The sequence below is a fragment of the Calliphora vicina genome, chromosome 1, assembly GCF_958450345.1.
Source record: "Calliphora vicina chromosome 1, idCalVici1.1, whole genome shotgun sequence".
NCBI lineage: Eukaryota > Metazoa > Arthropoda > Insecta > Diptera > Calliphoridae > Calliphora > Calliphora vicina.
The window spans coordinates 37771817-37785704 of record NC_088780.1 but is presented as its reverse complement, the minus strand read 5'-3'; the positions used below and the strand labels follow the sequence as shown (position 1 = coordinate 37785704).

The 13888-nt window shown below is 29.5% G+C and overlaps 1 protein-coding gene across 1 annotated transcript in view; it reads right to left on the bottom strand.

Moving 5' to 3' along the window:
• The window catches only part of LOC135958197 (organic cation transporter-like protein), a 163579-nt gene extending 160156 nt beyond the window's left edge, over positions 1-3423 (bottom strand). Inside the window, exon 1 of the mRNA XM_065509090.1 lies at positions 3254-3423. Within this exon, the coding sequence (XP_065365162.1) occupies positions 3254-3286 (33 nt within the window). The 5' untranslated portion in view covers positions 3287-3423. The remainder of the gene's footprint in view (positions 1-3253) is intronic.
• Positions 3424-13888: the final 10465 nt, after the last annotated feature.

Sequence of the window (13888 nt, the reverse complement as noted above, 5' to 3'; positions counted from 1 at the left end):
TTTTTATTGAGTTTTTGCAAAGATAAAAATTTTTCAATTGAAATTAAATTTTTATTTATGAATATTTTTTAATAAAATTTTATAGTTATATAGATTTTGCCAATGAAAATAGAAAACTATAAACAAATTTTGAAATTTGTAATCAGGCATCCCGCAATTCTCAAAAAAGTTTTGAAAAATGCCAAAAATGGGCTTTTTTAGTTTTTTGGCTATAATAAACATACCAAGGGCGGGGTTATCGGAACACTTTACAAAACAATTAAAAACATATTTGGCCATCTAAAATGGGTTACTATATTTCGATATCGATTATGCGATTTGAGAATTTTTGCCCTAAATTTGAATTTTAGATAAACAATAGGAGGACCTGGTCATCTCGGTATTATAAATTTTCAAATTTGTTTTCATTTAAAACATTTAATGTAAAGTGAGATTTTCAAAAGGTATAAATTGCTAATACACATTTTAAAAATGTTTTTTTGAAAACTTGAAAAGAAAAAAAATACTTTTTTTCCCAAAAACTAGCGAAAAATCGAATTTTTTAAATTTTTAAATTCAAATGCGTATAACTTTCTTTTTTTATTTGACATAAATTTTGTTGTTATTCTAATAAAAGAAAAATGGAGAAAATCGGGAAATATTTGGACCCGCTGTTATCAAAAAACTGGAGTAGGATGGGCAAAAATATTGAAAATTTAATTTTCAAATGCGAATATCTCCTAAGTTATAAGAGATAACTGATAGCTACGATGAGGTTTTTTGTAGTGCTCGATGAGGAGATTCTATTGCCCAATTCACAATTGATGTCGTAGTGTTGTAGCGTTGTATGTCATAAATATTTTTCAAACAAACTTTTCAGAATAAAAACAAAACATTAATAAAAAAAAAATTACGACATACAATGATACAACGCTACGACACCAATTGTGAATTGAGCATATATGTGTATGTTTTTTGAAGTCAGAACTCAGGCGAAGAAATAGGATCGTTTTAAAAATTGAACATACCCGAGGTGTCCTACTTTGGGGAACCCTGGCCGCATTCTTACCATTTACTGGTGTGCCCATCAACCTAAACTTGACAACTCCTCTTCTGTGCGCATGTCAAACTTCATTCAAATCGAACTAAGGGTTTAGAAGTTACAGATTTATTTCCCTCTTTTTTTTCTCATAACATGTCTGTCCGTTTTTCTGCCAATGCTCGCTTCACATGAATCAATTGTGTTCGGTACAGGTTCCCTGTGATGGTCCAGCCAGATTTTAGAAGCTCATAATAGAAAGGATCATTTTGCTTCCACCAAATACAGAGAACTACCTTAGCGCCATGGATATTTGGCTTTACTGTCGATTCGGCTAGTTGATCGGGATTCACATACGATCTGTTACTCTTCGGTTTATCGTAATGGATCCATTTTTAATCTCAAAAAATTATTTGGTGTGTTCAAGCAGCATTTCGGAACTGCAAAATCATCTTTCAAGGTCTCTCGACTTCAATTCGTATGGTACCCATTTTCCCTGCTTTTGCATGAATCCTGCTACTCGCAAACGTTTTCAAATTGCTGTTTGAGTAGCTCTTAATGATTTGGCAAGCTCTTGTTAAGTTTGATAACAATCTTCATTGAATAATGCCTCTGGCATGGTGGAAAAAGTAGAACAGGTGACCGCGAGAGCTTTACTTGACAAGGTATGTCGCCTCATCTGTGTCTCTATTACTCATGCTCTGAGTGCAATCCTACACATCCCACCCTTACATTTATTGGTAATGGAGGAGGCCTATAGGAGTGCATCCAGACTACCGGGAATATCCCGTGTAATACCAGGAGATCTAGTTGGGCACAGGCGCATTCTTGGCATCTTAGAAAATTATCCTAGTATTGCAATATCGGACTATATGTCAGCAACTCCTTATACATGGAAGGGACGAGTGGTTAAATCAAAAATGGTGGCAAAATAATGTCGATCAAGTATGGTTTACTGATGGTCCCAAACAGGCTAATGGTGACACTGGGGCTGGTATCTATGGTCCCAATTATCAAAGGGGTATCCCAATGGGTGCATTCCCATCAATATTTCAGGCGGAAATTTACGCCATTCTTATATGCTCAACGAGTGCTTAAGAAGAAGACTAAGGAATAATAGAATATTTGTTATGTCTGATAGTCAGGCTGCTGTTAGAGCCTTATCAACATGTGAAGTGAGGCCTGGTGTTGTTATGGACTGCTGGACATCCTTGAATGAACTCGGCGCACACAATGAACTTACATTGTGCTGGGTACCTGGCCATGAAGGTCACGCTGGCAATGAACGCGCTGATTGTCTCGCCAACAGGGGCGCTCGATGCTCGTTTATAGGTCCTAAACCGTTCTTTGGCATCCCACGTGGGTACACTATGGAACGTATTCGCTCTTGGGTTGAATAGAAATTTGCCCGTTTTTAGGGTAATCAACCAGGCCTAAGACAGTCCAAACGATACATCACCCTATCCAGACGTAGATTCCAATTGTTGTTTTCGCTCGCAAAGGCTGACTTGAGAATAATTACTGGATTATTCACTGGACACTGTGGTTTGAAGTATCACCAATTTATAACGTTGAAAATGAACAGTGCAGGTTTTGTGTACTTCATGCCGAAACCTCTGAACATGTTATATGTGACTGCCCAATGCTGGCAATTTGCAGAACTAAATGGCTTGGAAGGGCCTTATTGGCCACGGGGGACGTAACTTATCTCTCACCAAATAGAATACTTGGCTTTATACGTAGCCTAAATCTATTATGATGAAAAAATCTAAGGTTGCAAAAAAGATCTTTTGATCTTAGAGCCTCACTAATAATAATAATGCCTCCAATTCTTGGTCTTCAAATTGGCGATCTTTGTTTCCGTGTCAAAATCACCACTATTGAACCGCACAAACCATCTTTCGCACATTGAAACTGATGAAACACATTCTCCATAAGCTTTGGTGAGCAACCGGTGAGCTTTAGCCGGTCCCTTTTTCAAATTAAAGAATTAAAGCAAAACTTCCCGCATATAACACTTGGTTGGCAAAAAATTCGACATTTTCGAAGCAAAAAAAAAACTTTGTTGTTTACTAAAATGTTCAATAATTAAGTGTAAATAAATGACAGATGTAGACCCTTCAAAATGTCATATAAGTTATTAAAAACCAATATAAAAACACTCCGAAAAAACTTTAATATTTACCTCAACTTTCTTTGAAAACCAAAACAAAAGAAAAACCTATAAATATTTACCTCAACTTTTTTTAATGTGATTGTAATATCCATTCGATGAGGTTTTCTCTGCAATGGATCCAGTTCCGGAGAATCCAAAGGTGATGTTGTTCTAATGATGGGCAAAGGTATTTCAAAATCATCATAAAACTCATCATCTTCTTCATCAGTAAAATCATCCTCATCCTCATCCGGATAGTCTGGACCATACATCCAAATTTCACTCATTTTGTATTATTTTTTTTTTTTAATTTTTCTTGTTATTTATAAAAACAAATTAACACTTTTAAAGATTTTTCTTTTTTCTTTTCAATTTTTATTTTTATTTCTCAAATTTCATATTTTGTTTTCTCAAAATAAAACTTTTATTTCAATGAATTCTGTATTAAATAATTATTATTTTCAATGATCACATAATCAATTATATTTCTTTAATTTTTTTGCGTTTTTTTTAATAATTTTTTTACTTTACACAGATTTTTTTAAATTAATTCGATTAGATTACGAACGCGCTGCTAAATTAATGTACAAAGTGAACTTTTTAACACAACCAAGGTACAAGAAACACTCAAAAACACTTTTGATTTACATAAATTTTGAAATTGTTAGCAAAAAAAATAAAAAAAAAACTTAATTTGTTGATTGGCAATTCCTACATTTCGTTTCAATACCAATACTGCTCGATGTTTTACAACAAAAAAAAAATTAAAAAAAAAGAAAAATCAAACACAATCTCAACAAAGAAAATCCACCAAATTTCAAGAGAAAATATTTCAGAATCGAACCAAAAAACAACAACAACAATTACAAAAATAAAAAGACGAGCCAACAATTGTTTTGTTTAAGCATAAAACTTTTATATACATGTGGAAAACCCCAACTGGGAGGTGGTGGTTTTTTCAACGGCAGACAGACAGACATGTGTATCTCAAAAATATTTCAACAAATACCACATTTTCAATCAAATTTATTATTGAAATAAATAATAAATACAATCATCTAATGCTTGAGATTTCCTTAGCCTAATGCTGTAATAATTTTGTCTAAGATTTGTTTACTCTTTTAACATTTCTATTATTTGCAGTAGGTATGTTTACCGCACGAGTATGAACTTATTTTTATGAGTGTATAGTATAGAAAATCGCATTTGTCTTGTTAACAAGTGCCAACAAAAGTTCTTCTGCTTTTATTTTTTTTGTGTGGTTTTGGTTTTCTGTAGAGGTTGCTGTTGCTGTGTTGGGTTTTTGACCATTTCATTTCTCTCATTTGAATAAGAATTCAAGTTCAAGTTTAATGCAATCTATGTAAAATATACAATAAAATTTTTTACAATGAACAAAATAAAACACACACAACTAAATGATTGTGTTATTTTTAATTTTATTTATCAAAAAGGAGGAGAAGGTATGCCAAGTTAAATAAAATATTCATCATAAAATTTTAACAGATGAAAATCACAAAAATCTTCTTAAAAAAATCTTTTTTTTTGCTTCAAAAATGTGGAATTTTCTGCCAATAAAGCGTCATATGCTGGCCCAGGCCAGCCAAAAAAGTTTGAAGACCAAGAATTGGAGGCATTACTCCATGAAGATTGTTGTCAAACTCAACAAGAGCTTGCAAAATCATCAGGATGCATCCAAATGCAGGGAAATTGAGTACCATACGAATTGAAGCCGAGAGACATTTGGCATTTCCGAAATGATGCTTGATCGCTATAAAAGAAAATAATTTTTTCACCGAGTCATTACTTGCGATTAAAAATGGATACATTACGATAACCCGAAGCATAGGACATCGTATGTGAAGTCCGACCAACCAGCCGAATCGACATCAAATCCAAATATACATGGCACTAAGGTAATTCTCTATATTTGGTGGGAGAAAAAGGATCCTATCTATTATGATTATGCTGAAATCTGACCAGACCATCACAAGGAACCTGTACCGATCGCAACTGATTCGTTTGAAGCGAACCAGACATAAACCGTAATATTCCATCATGATAACGCACAGTGATATAGAAAACAAGTAAGAGAGCTATATTCGGCTGTGACGAATCTTATATACCCTTCAACTTCAATTTTTTTTTTTAAATTTTCAATTTTTTTAATTTTTTTTTGGTGAAAAAAGAAAATTCGTTTTAAAAAAAACTTTTTCCGATTTTGACCCATTGTAGTTCCAACTTACTATGGTCTTATATACGTCGTTGCAAAGGTCTTTGAAATATCTATCATTAGATATCCATATTGTCTATATTAATGACTTAGTAATCCAGATATAGGTCAAAAATCGAGATTGTCCTGGTGTTTTCCTCATATCTCAGTCATTTGTGAACCGATTTTGCTGATTTTAAATAGGAAACTTCTCGAAAGCATGTCTGACAGAATTATTAAAGATTTGGATTACGAAGATATCTGGGGTCTTCAGAAAATTGATTTCAACAGACAGACGGACGGACATGGCTTAATCGACTTCGCTATCTATAAGGATCCCGAATATATATACTTTATAGGGTGGGAAAATTATATTGTGGAAATTACAAACGGAATGACAAACTTATATACACCCTTTTTCGAAGGTGAAGGGTATAAAATTAGAGGGAAATATATCTGTAACTTCTAGAAGCTTATGGTGTTTTCTTTTCTGACATAAATGGTGCATTTTTTCTGACTTTTACCCTTCTTTGTGTTCTTTTCTGAAAAAAAAATGTAGTTTGGTCGTGTTCTTTTCTAATAATTTTACCCTAAAACCCTGAATATATTCTACATGTTTCACCCTCAATTTTATCAAAGGGTTAGAAATGCACCACTTTTTATGTAAGCAAAAAGTATAGTTTTATAATATTTCGAAGCTACATAAAAGAAAATTACATAAATGGTAATGATTTTTGCTCTGTTGTGATCGTTATAAATGCAACACATTATGAGGGTATGGGTAACATTTATTAAATGGTACATAATATATAGGCAACATTTTGTCTCAGAAAAGATTTCAATGAAATTTGACATGCGCAATTGTCGAGTTTAAGTTTTGTGTTTGGACTTCATGGGCCCACCAGTTGCGCGGTCAGGGGTCCCTAAAGTAGGGTATGTTACATTTTTAAAATGATCCTATGTCTTCGTTTGGGTTCCGATTTCAAAAAAATTACATATAGAGAATCTCCTTATCGAGCACTATAGAGAAACTGGTCGTAGCTATACATTATCTCATATTTTCAAATTAAATTTGCAACATTTTTACCCAACCTACTCCAGTTTTTTGATAATAAATATATTCCGATTCTCTCCATTTATTGGACTAACAACAAATGCAAAGTTATACGCATTTTAATTTAAAAAATTAAAAAAAGGCTTTTTCCCCTAGTTTTTTTTTGAAAAAAGTAGTTTTCTTCATTTTAAGTTATCTAACAAATTTCTAAGAAGATGTATAAGGAATTACTTTTTCTGAAAAGATAACTTTACAAAAATGTTTTAAATGAAAACAAATTTAAAAATTGTTGATACCGAGGATAGCAGAAAACGCCTATTTTTTATGTAAAATTTTACTTTAGGGCTAAAATTCTAAAATCCCATAGTCGATATTAAAATATAGTAACCCCTCTTAGATGGCCAAATATGTTATTAATTGTTTTGTAAAGGATTCCCTGGTATCGATATTATAGCCAAAATAACTAAAAAAATCCTATTCATGGACGTTACTGATTAACTGGGCGTGGCAGCTTCCATACAAAATAAAAACATATTCTCGAATAACTGGCGAACTGTAATAGTAACAGCCTCAAGACTTTGTATGATTTATTTCGTTAACATTGTAGGAAGTTTGATTAAGATGATTGGACATGACATCTCCATACGAAACTGTTGAAAGTCTTTAAGCTATTATCCTTAATTTGTAATTCGTTCTGTTAGTGTACATAACAAGATCGTTAACATATACATGTTATAGTCTGAAACATTTGTATTTAAAATAGTAAAATAAGCAACAAAACTATGAGTTAAATATGCAAAAATATGCTATAAAAAGCAAAATATTCTAAAATAGGTTATAACGTGTAAAATATGCACTAAGAAATCGATGTGAAAACGGATAAATAACTAACTCAAATTGCATATTTTTGGTTACTCTGTTAATAACAGTTGTGAATTTGAAAAACGATTTAAAATTATAAAAAAAAAATTAAATTAACAGAGTTAAAATATTTGATGTCAGTTAACATAATATCTCAAACAAAATATTTATAGAATACAAAAATTGAATAATTTATGTTATTAACTTTAACAGAACGAATGTTTGTGTTTTAGAATAAGGGTTATTAAGTTATATAATTAGAGCATTGGTAGGCAAAAAGAGGCATTTTATTTGTGTGCTCTTTTGGGTAAAAAATAAAATATCCACAACAACATCAAGAAACTGAAAGAATTGTGTGTATTTTTACGCTCTATTACGGTCTTTTTTCACATTCGGGTTGTTTGACGAAAATCATCGTAACCTGAACAATATGAACGCCTACCATGGAATTAGAGTATTATACTTTTATAGTTATAACTTGTTAAATAACTTATTCGACCGAAACAAATTAATTATTATTAATTTAATTTTGATTATTTGTTTATACCATAAACTTAATGTCATTATAATTGCTTTTTCTATTTTTTTGATAAGAGAAGAGACAATGAACTCAATTATTATTTTGAAATTGTTTTATTTACAAAAATATTAACTGCATATTCTGATTCTATTATATTTTAAATAATTCCAAAGCATTTGACTGACTTTGACCTCGTCCTAGAGAGCCACCAATTTGTTTACTTAAATTTGCACATGAATTTGTCTCGTGTGGAACACACTGTCGCTGTTATGTTCACATAAAGATGTTTTAATGTTTTCAATATAAACAATTAAGAGAGTTATATTCAGATGTGTCGAATTATATACATAAGTATGTACATATGTATACAAGAAAATATCAGTGTTAATTTTTATCGGGACCAAATGTATAAAATATGTATCTGCGCTTATAACTAGTACAGATATTCAATGCTAAGCATTTCTGATCAACCGATGGAAGGTTCTAATGGGAAAAAGTTATCCTCTAAGGACCTTCCATCTAGGCTCCATCGTTCCTTCAACAGACGGACGAACAACGCTATATTGTCTTAGAATTATATAACTACTGCTGTATTTCGCCATATTTCTCATTTAATTTATAAAAAATAGATTCACACAAAAAGACCATAATTTTTAAAATAAAAAAAAAAATTAACAGTTATAAACTAATAAAATAAAACTTTTTTTGTTTACAGCACAACAAGAATTTGTTTAAACTAAAAAAATATTTTACGACATTATGACAATACGACCTAATATGATACCGTTTGAATCCCCCAAATATAAATTTACAAAAATTTAAATATTTAGGAAACTCAACCCCCCGTCTTGAAGAGCCACCCATTTGTTCACACAGAGAACAAGTTCTTGTCCATCTGGACAACTCTCATCGATCATATGTTCTTTGATTGCACAACGAGGTCTGCCAAATCAAGTATTATTTTCAAAACAAAAAAACAGCAATTTTTAAAAAATTATGAAAATTGACACGTGACAAATTTGTGTTCGTTATTCTGTGTTCTAAATTAACATGTACACATGTCAGCAGTAGTGTTTAGTGTTCTGTTGTTTGGATATTTAGACAAATTTTACATACCGTTTGGAATTCTACTTGTAAGTTAAGGTTCGTTCTAATATCGTGAATATGTTCAGTTATTTAACGTGTCAATTACTTTTTGTCAGTAGGTGATCGATTACACAGGGCAACAAAATCGAAAAAATTTTGTAGGCTTTTTAAACCACTACACAATTTTGATGTATTGTGCTTCCAGTAGTACAAAAATATTAAAATTTTTAAATTCTTTGGATAGAGGTTTTTTAAAATAAATTTTTCTAAAATTTTTAAATTGTTTAAATGTTACTCCACATAATTTATGATAACTCAAAAGCGGTTAGTGCGATATTATTGAAGTAAACTTTAAATTTACATAACCTTTAATCCGGTTATATATTGCGTTTTAATCGACTCAGTAGTTTCGGAGTTATAATAACAAATTGAATCAAAAACTATATTTTTTACGTGAAAATAGCAATTTTTGTGTTTTAAAAAACTCATGAAAAATCGAAAACGGCAGAACCTATTCAGGTTTTTTACTTTGTCGCATATAATAGCAACAAAATGAGATATCATTCATACAAATCTATTGATTATTTTCGAAGTTATTCACAATTAAGTGAATTCGCTCATTTTCACAAAATTTAACTTTTTTGTTTGATACCTACATAAAATTGAGTAGTTAATGTTCTTCTTTCGATTGATTGAATGTTGAAAACATTTTCCCCATGCTATGTACAAATGTTTATGTATATATTGCGTTTTAATCGGCTCAGTAGTTTCGGAGTTATAATAACAAATTGAAGCAAAAAATTTATTTTTTATGTAAAAATATCAAATTTTTTTGTTTTAAAAAAATCATAAAAAATCTAAAACGCCAGAAATTGTTTAGATTTATTAATTTATCGCAAAACCACATGTAATGGGCATAAAATGAGATATCGATCATAAAAATCGATGGATTATTTTCGAATTTATTCACAATTAAGTGAATTCGCTTATTTTCAGAAAAAAAATATATTTTTTGCTTCAATTTGTTATTATAACTCCGAAACTACTGTGCCGATTAAAACGCAATATATACGTGAAAATTTGTACATAGCACGAGGAAAATTCTTTCAACATTAAATTAATCGAAAGAAGAACATTAACTACTCAATTTTATGTATGTATATCAAATAAAAAAAGTTAAATTTTGTGAAAATTATCGAATTCACTTAATTGTGAATAAATTCGAAAATAATCAATCGCTTGTTAACTCCAATATCTCATTTTGTTTTTATTATATTCGGCTTTGCGACAAAGAAATAAATCTGAACAAGTTCTGCCGTTTTCAATTTTTCATTAGTTTTTTAAAACACAAAAATTTGTATTTTTTACTTTAATTTGTTATTATAACTCCTAAACTACTGAGCGAATTAAAACGCAATATATAAACAGATTAAAGGTTATGTGAATTTGAACTTTTCTAAGTTTACTTCAATAATATCGGACTAACTCTTTTTGAGTTATCATAAATTATGCGGAGAAACATCTAAAAAAAATTCTAAATTTTAGGGAAAAAAATTTTAAAAAAATCTATCCACAGAATTAAAATGTTTTACCATTTTTGTATTTAGGTAACCATGATGCATCAAATCTATATAGTGGTTAGTGAAGTCATTTTTAGCTGTTGACCTGTGTTATAGAACGATCGTCACATAATTTAGTGGCATGATTTGCATATATATAAAACATATTTGGATACTTAAAACATATTTGGAACTTATTTCCGAGATTTATGCTCATTAATGAAATTTTGGAGAGTGATACTTATATGAGAGCTAAGAAAAACTGTGGACCGTTCGGTACTAAATTTGATAGGGCGAGTTTAATTTATATAAAAATTATTGGCTTCCCATTCGGATAAGTGCATTGAACCAATGCAAGTTCGATGAATCGTTTATCATTAAATATTTTACTTTTTGCAAGCATTATGCGTGTTTACACTTTAAAAAATTCATTAAACAATTGAAGACATCAGTAGTAATAATTCCATGGGAATGTTTAGTAATTGTCTATAAAAAAATTTGTTTGTATTTAAATGATAGCTGGCCAAAAATAGTGTGAACTTATTTAGGTAGGCAAAGTTTTTTGCTGGCTGTTTAATACTACATACATTTAAATAAATGTTTGCTTTTATAATACTACCATGTATTATTTTTTATGAATAATGAATAATATTTTCGTGTAAAACCGCATGTTAAACTTTATGACTTTAACATTTGTATGATATGTAAAATTTCTTTCCCCAATAATGTTAGCTTTAAAAAATCAATCAAAGTTATATTGATAGATTTATTTATAGTTTAATATGTTTAATCCCTTGAGTACTTCAATAAATTCCAAACAAAATTTGTTCTAACAAAATAAATATTAATTAAAATGATTCGAGTGTTTCTATTGACTTTTTACCGATCTCTTTTTTTTATACCGTTCGCTTTGAAATTTTTATAACTACTATATTTTATAAAAATTAATTTAGAGTTAAAAAAACGCGATAAAAAAACAAGCCAAATTATAACTAATTAGTTTAGACGAATTTCAGGCACCCTACAAATTAAACGATATTAATTTAAGTAGCATTTTAATGACTAAGTTGATGGTCGATCTGTGATGAGTTATTTAAGACAGAGTTATTTAACTGACTTTGAGGAAGTTTAAACTTGAAATTTTATGTTTTTGTTTTATTTAAACTGGGAGTCTAAACTTGAGTGAGCTTTTGTATAAAAGCCAACAGGATCACTGGAAGATCATATCTTGTTTTTGTTTTAATTTAAACTCTACTTATAACTGAAAATTAAAAATAATTTTAAACTTGATAAAAAATGTTTTAAACATTGAATTTAGTTATTTAGTTTAACTGGGCGTCTAAACTTGAGTGAGAATTTATACAAAAGCCATCAAGATCAGCGGAAGATCATATATGGCTTTTGTTTTAATAAACTTTAAGCTTCAAACTCCATTTATAACAGAAGAGTTGTAACAGTTTTAAATTTCGGAAAAAAACTTTAAACGTTAAAAGTTGTTAAATAATTCTGTGGTTTTAAGAAAGTTTTAACCTCGATATTGTGTTCTTGGCATCTAAACTTATAACTGAAAAGTAAAAACAGTTTTAAACTCGAAAAAAAGGTTTTAAACGTTGAACTAAGTTTAACTTGAGTGAGAATTTATAAAAAATTCAATAAAGTTTAAGCTTTAAACTCTATTTATAACTGAAGAGTTACAGCTTTACCGTTTTAAACTTTGGAAAAAAACTTTAAACGTTAAAAGTTTTTAGTTAACTTTTGAAATTAGTTATTGTCAGTCAATGTTAAAAATTAATCTGTGGTTTTAAGAAAGTTTAAACTTTTTTAAATTTCGGAAAAAAAACTTTAAACGTTAAAAGTTGTTAAATAATTCTGTGGTTTTAAGAAAGTTTAAACTAGATATTGTGTTCTTGGCATCTAAACTTATAACTGAAAATAAAAACAGTTTTAATCTTGAGAAAAAATGTTTAAAACGTTGAATTTAGTTTAACTTGATTGAAAATTTATACAGAATTTAATAAAGTTTAAGCTTTAAACACTATTTATAACTGAAGAGTTGTAACAGTTTAAAACTTTTAACAAAAAACTTTAAACGTTAAAAGTTGTCAGTCAATGTTAAAAATAAATCTGTGGTTTCAAGAAAGTTTAAGTTTGAAATTGTGTTTCATGTTTATTTACAACTGGGTGTCTAAACTTAAGTGAGAATTTATATAAAAGTCAACAGGATCACTGGAAGATCATAACTTGTTTTTGTTTCAATTTAAACTCTACTTATAGCTTGAGAAAAAAGCCTTTAAATGTTAAATTTAGTTATTTAGTTTAACTGGACGTCTAAACTTTAGCGAGATTTTATATAAAAGCCAATGCGATCAGTGGAATATCATATCTGGTTTTTGCTTCAATAAAGTATGAAAAAAAGACTTTTAAATGTAAAAGTTTTTAATAAACTTTAAAAATAAATTCCGTTAAATTGAGTCAGTGAAATTTTCCTTTAATTTAAATACATATTTTTAGCTTAAACTTTATATAAATTTGAAAACCAAAACAAGAAAATGAGCTGTATAATGCTCTGTGATTAATAAGTAAAGATTCAGTAGTGACTTCAGCTCTCTTCTGATAAGTTAGGGGCTTTCAGATTCGTGGTGACTGCTATTTGTAGGCCAAATAAATATTTTCAAACACATTTTGTTTTGTATTCGCATTAACTTAACCATTATGAGTCTATTTAATAGCCTTAAAGCATTTGAAATTATTTACCATTTTTTTTAATGTAAGGTGCTAATAATAAATTTTGATAATTTTATCAAAGAAAAAAATGTGTTAAATTAAACGTTTCATCAAAAATGATCCATTAACCACATGATATTTAATGTTTTTATTTTAATTAACCCATTAACTCGTTATGTCTACAATTGAGAACGAGTGTAGTAACTAATGAAAGCGTGATTACATACAAGAATGTTTAGGTAAATTACGGAAAGTGCTACCAACACGATAGGTATAATAAAATTAGAGTATAAGTACTTTTCTAATGAGCTTTACTCTCAATCCATGGCAATGAGAGTAAAATATTAAATATTAGCACTATCATTTGATAGTGGTTTGAGTACAATGTTCGGAATTAATGGTTAAAACCACAGCATTGTGTAAACTAAAATACTTTAGAATATTTATTTTTAGAATAATTCAATTAATTCAATAATGAAATTTTTTTCACCCCCCCTTTATAAAGTTCAACAAAATCAAACTAACTAAGCGCCATTAGTAATCATATCATCTCCTCATTGATATTCACAAACAATAACGATCAATGTTTTGTTTGAAACTGGTTTATTTATAGATTTGCCGGTTTTAACATGTTTAATATTACATTCACACCCACTTCTTAAAGCAACTAATTTGTGTTTATCTTCTAAATTGACTTAC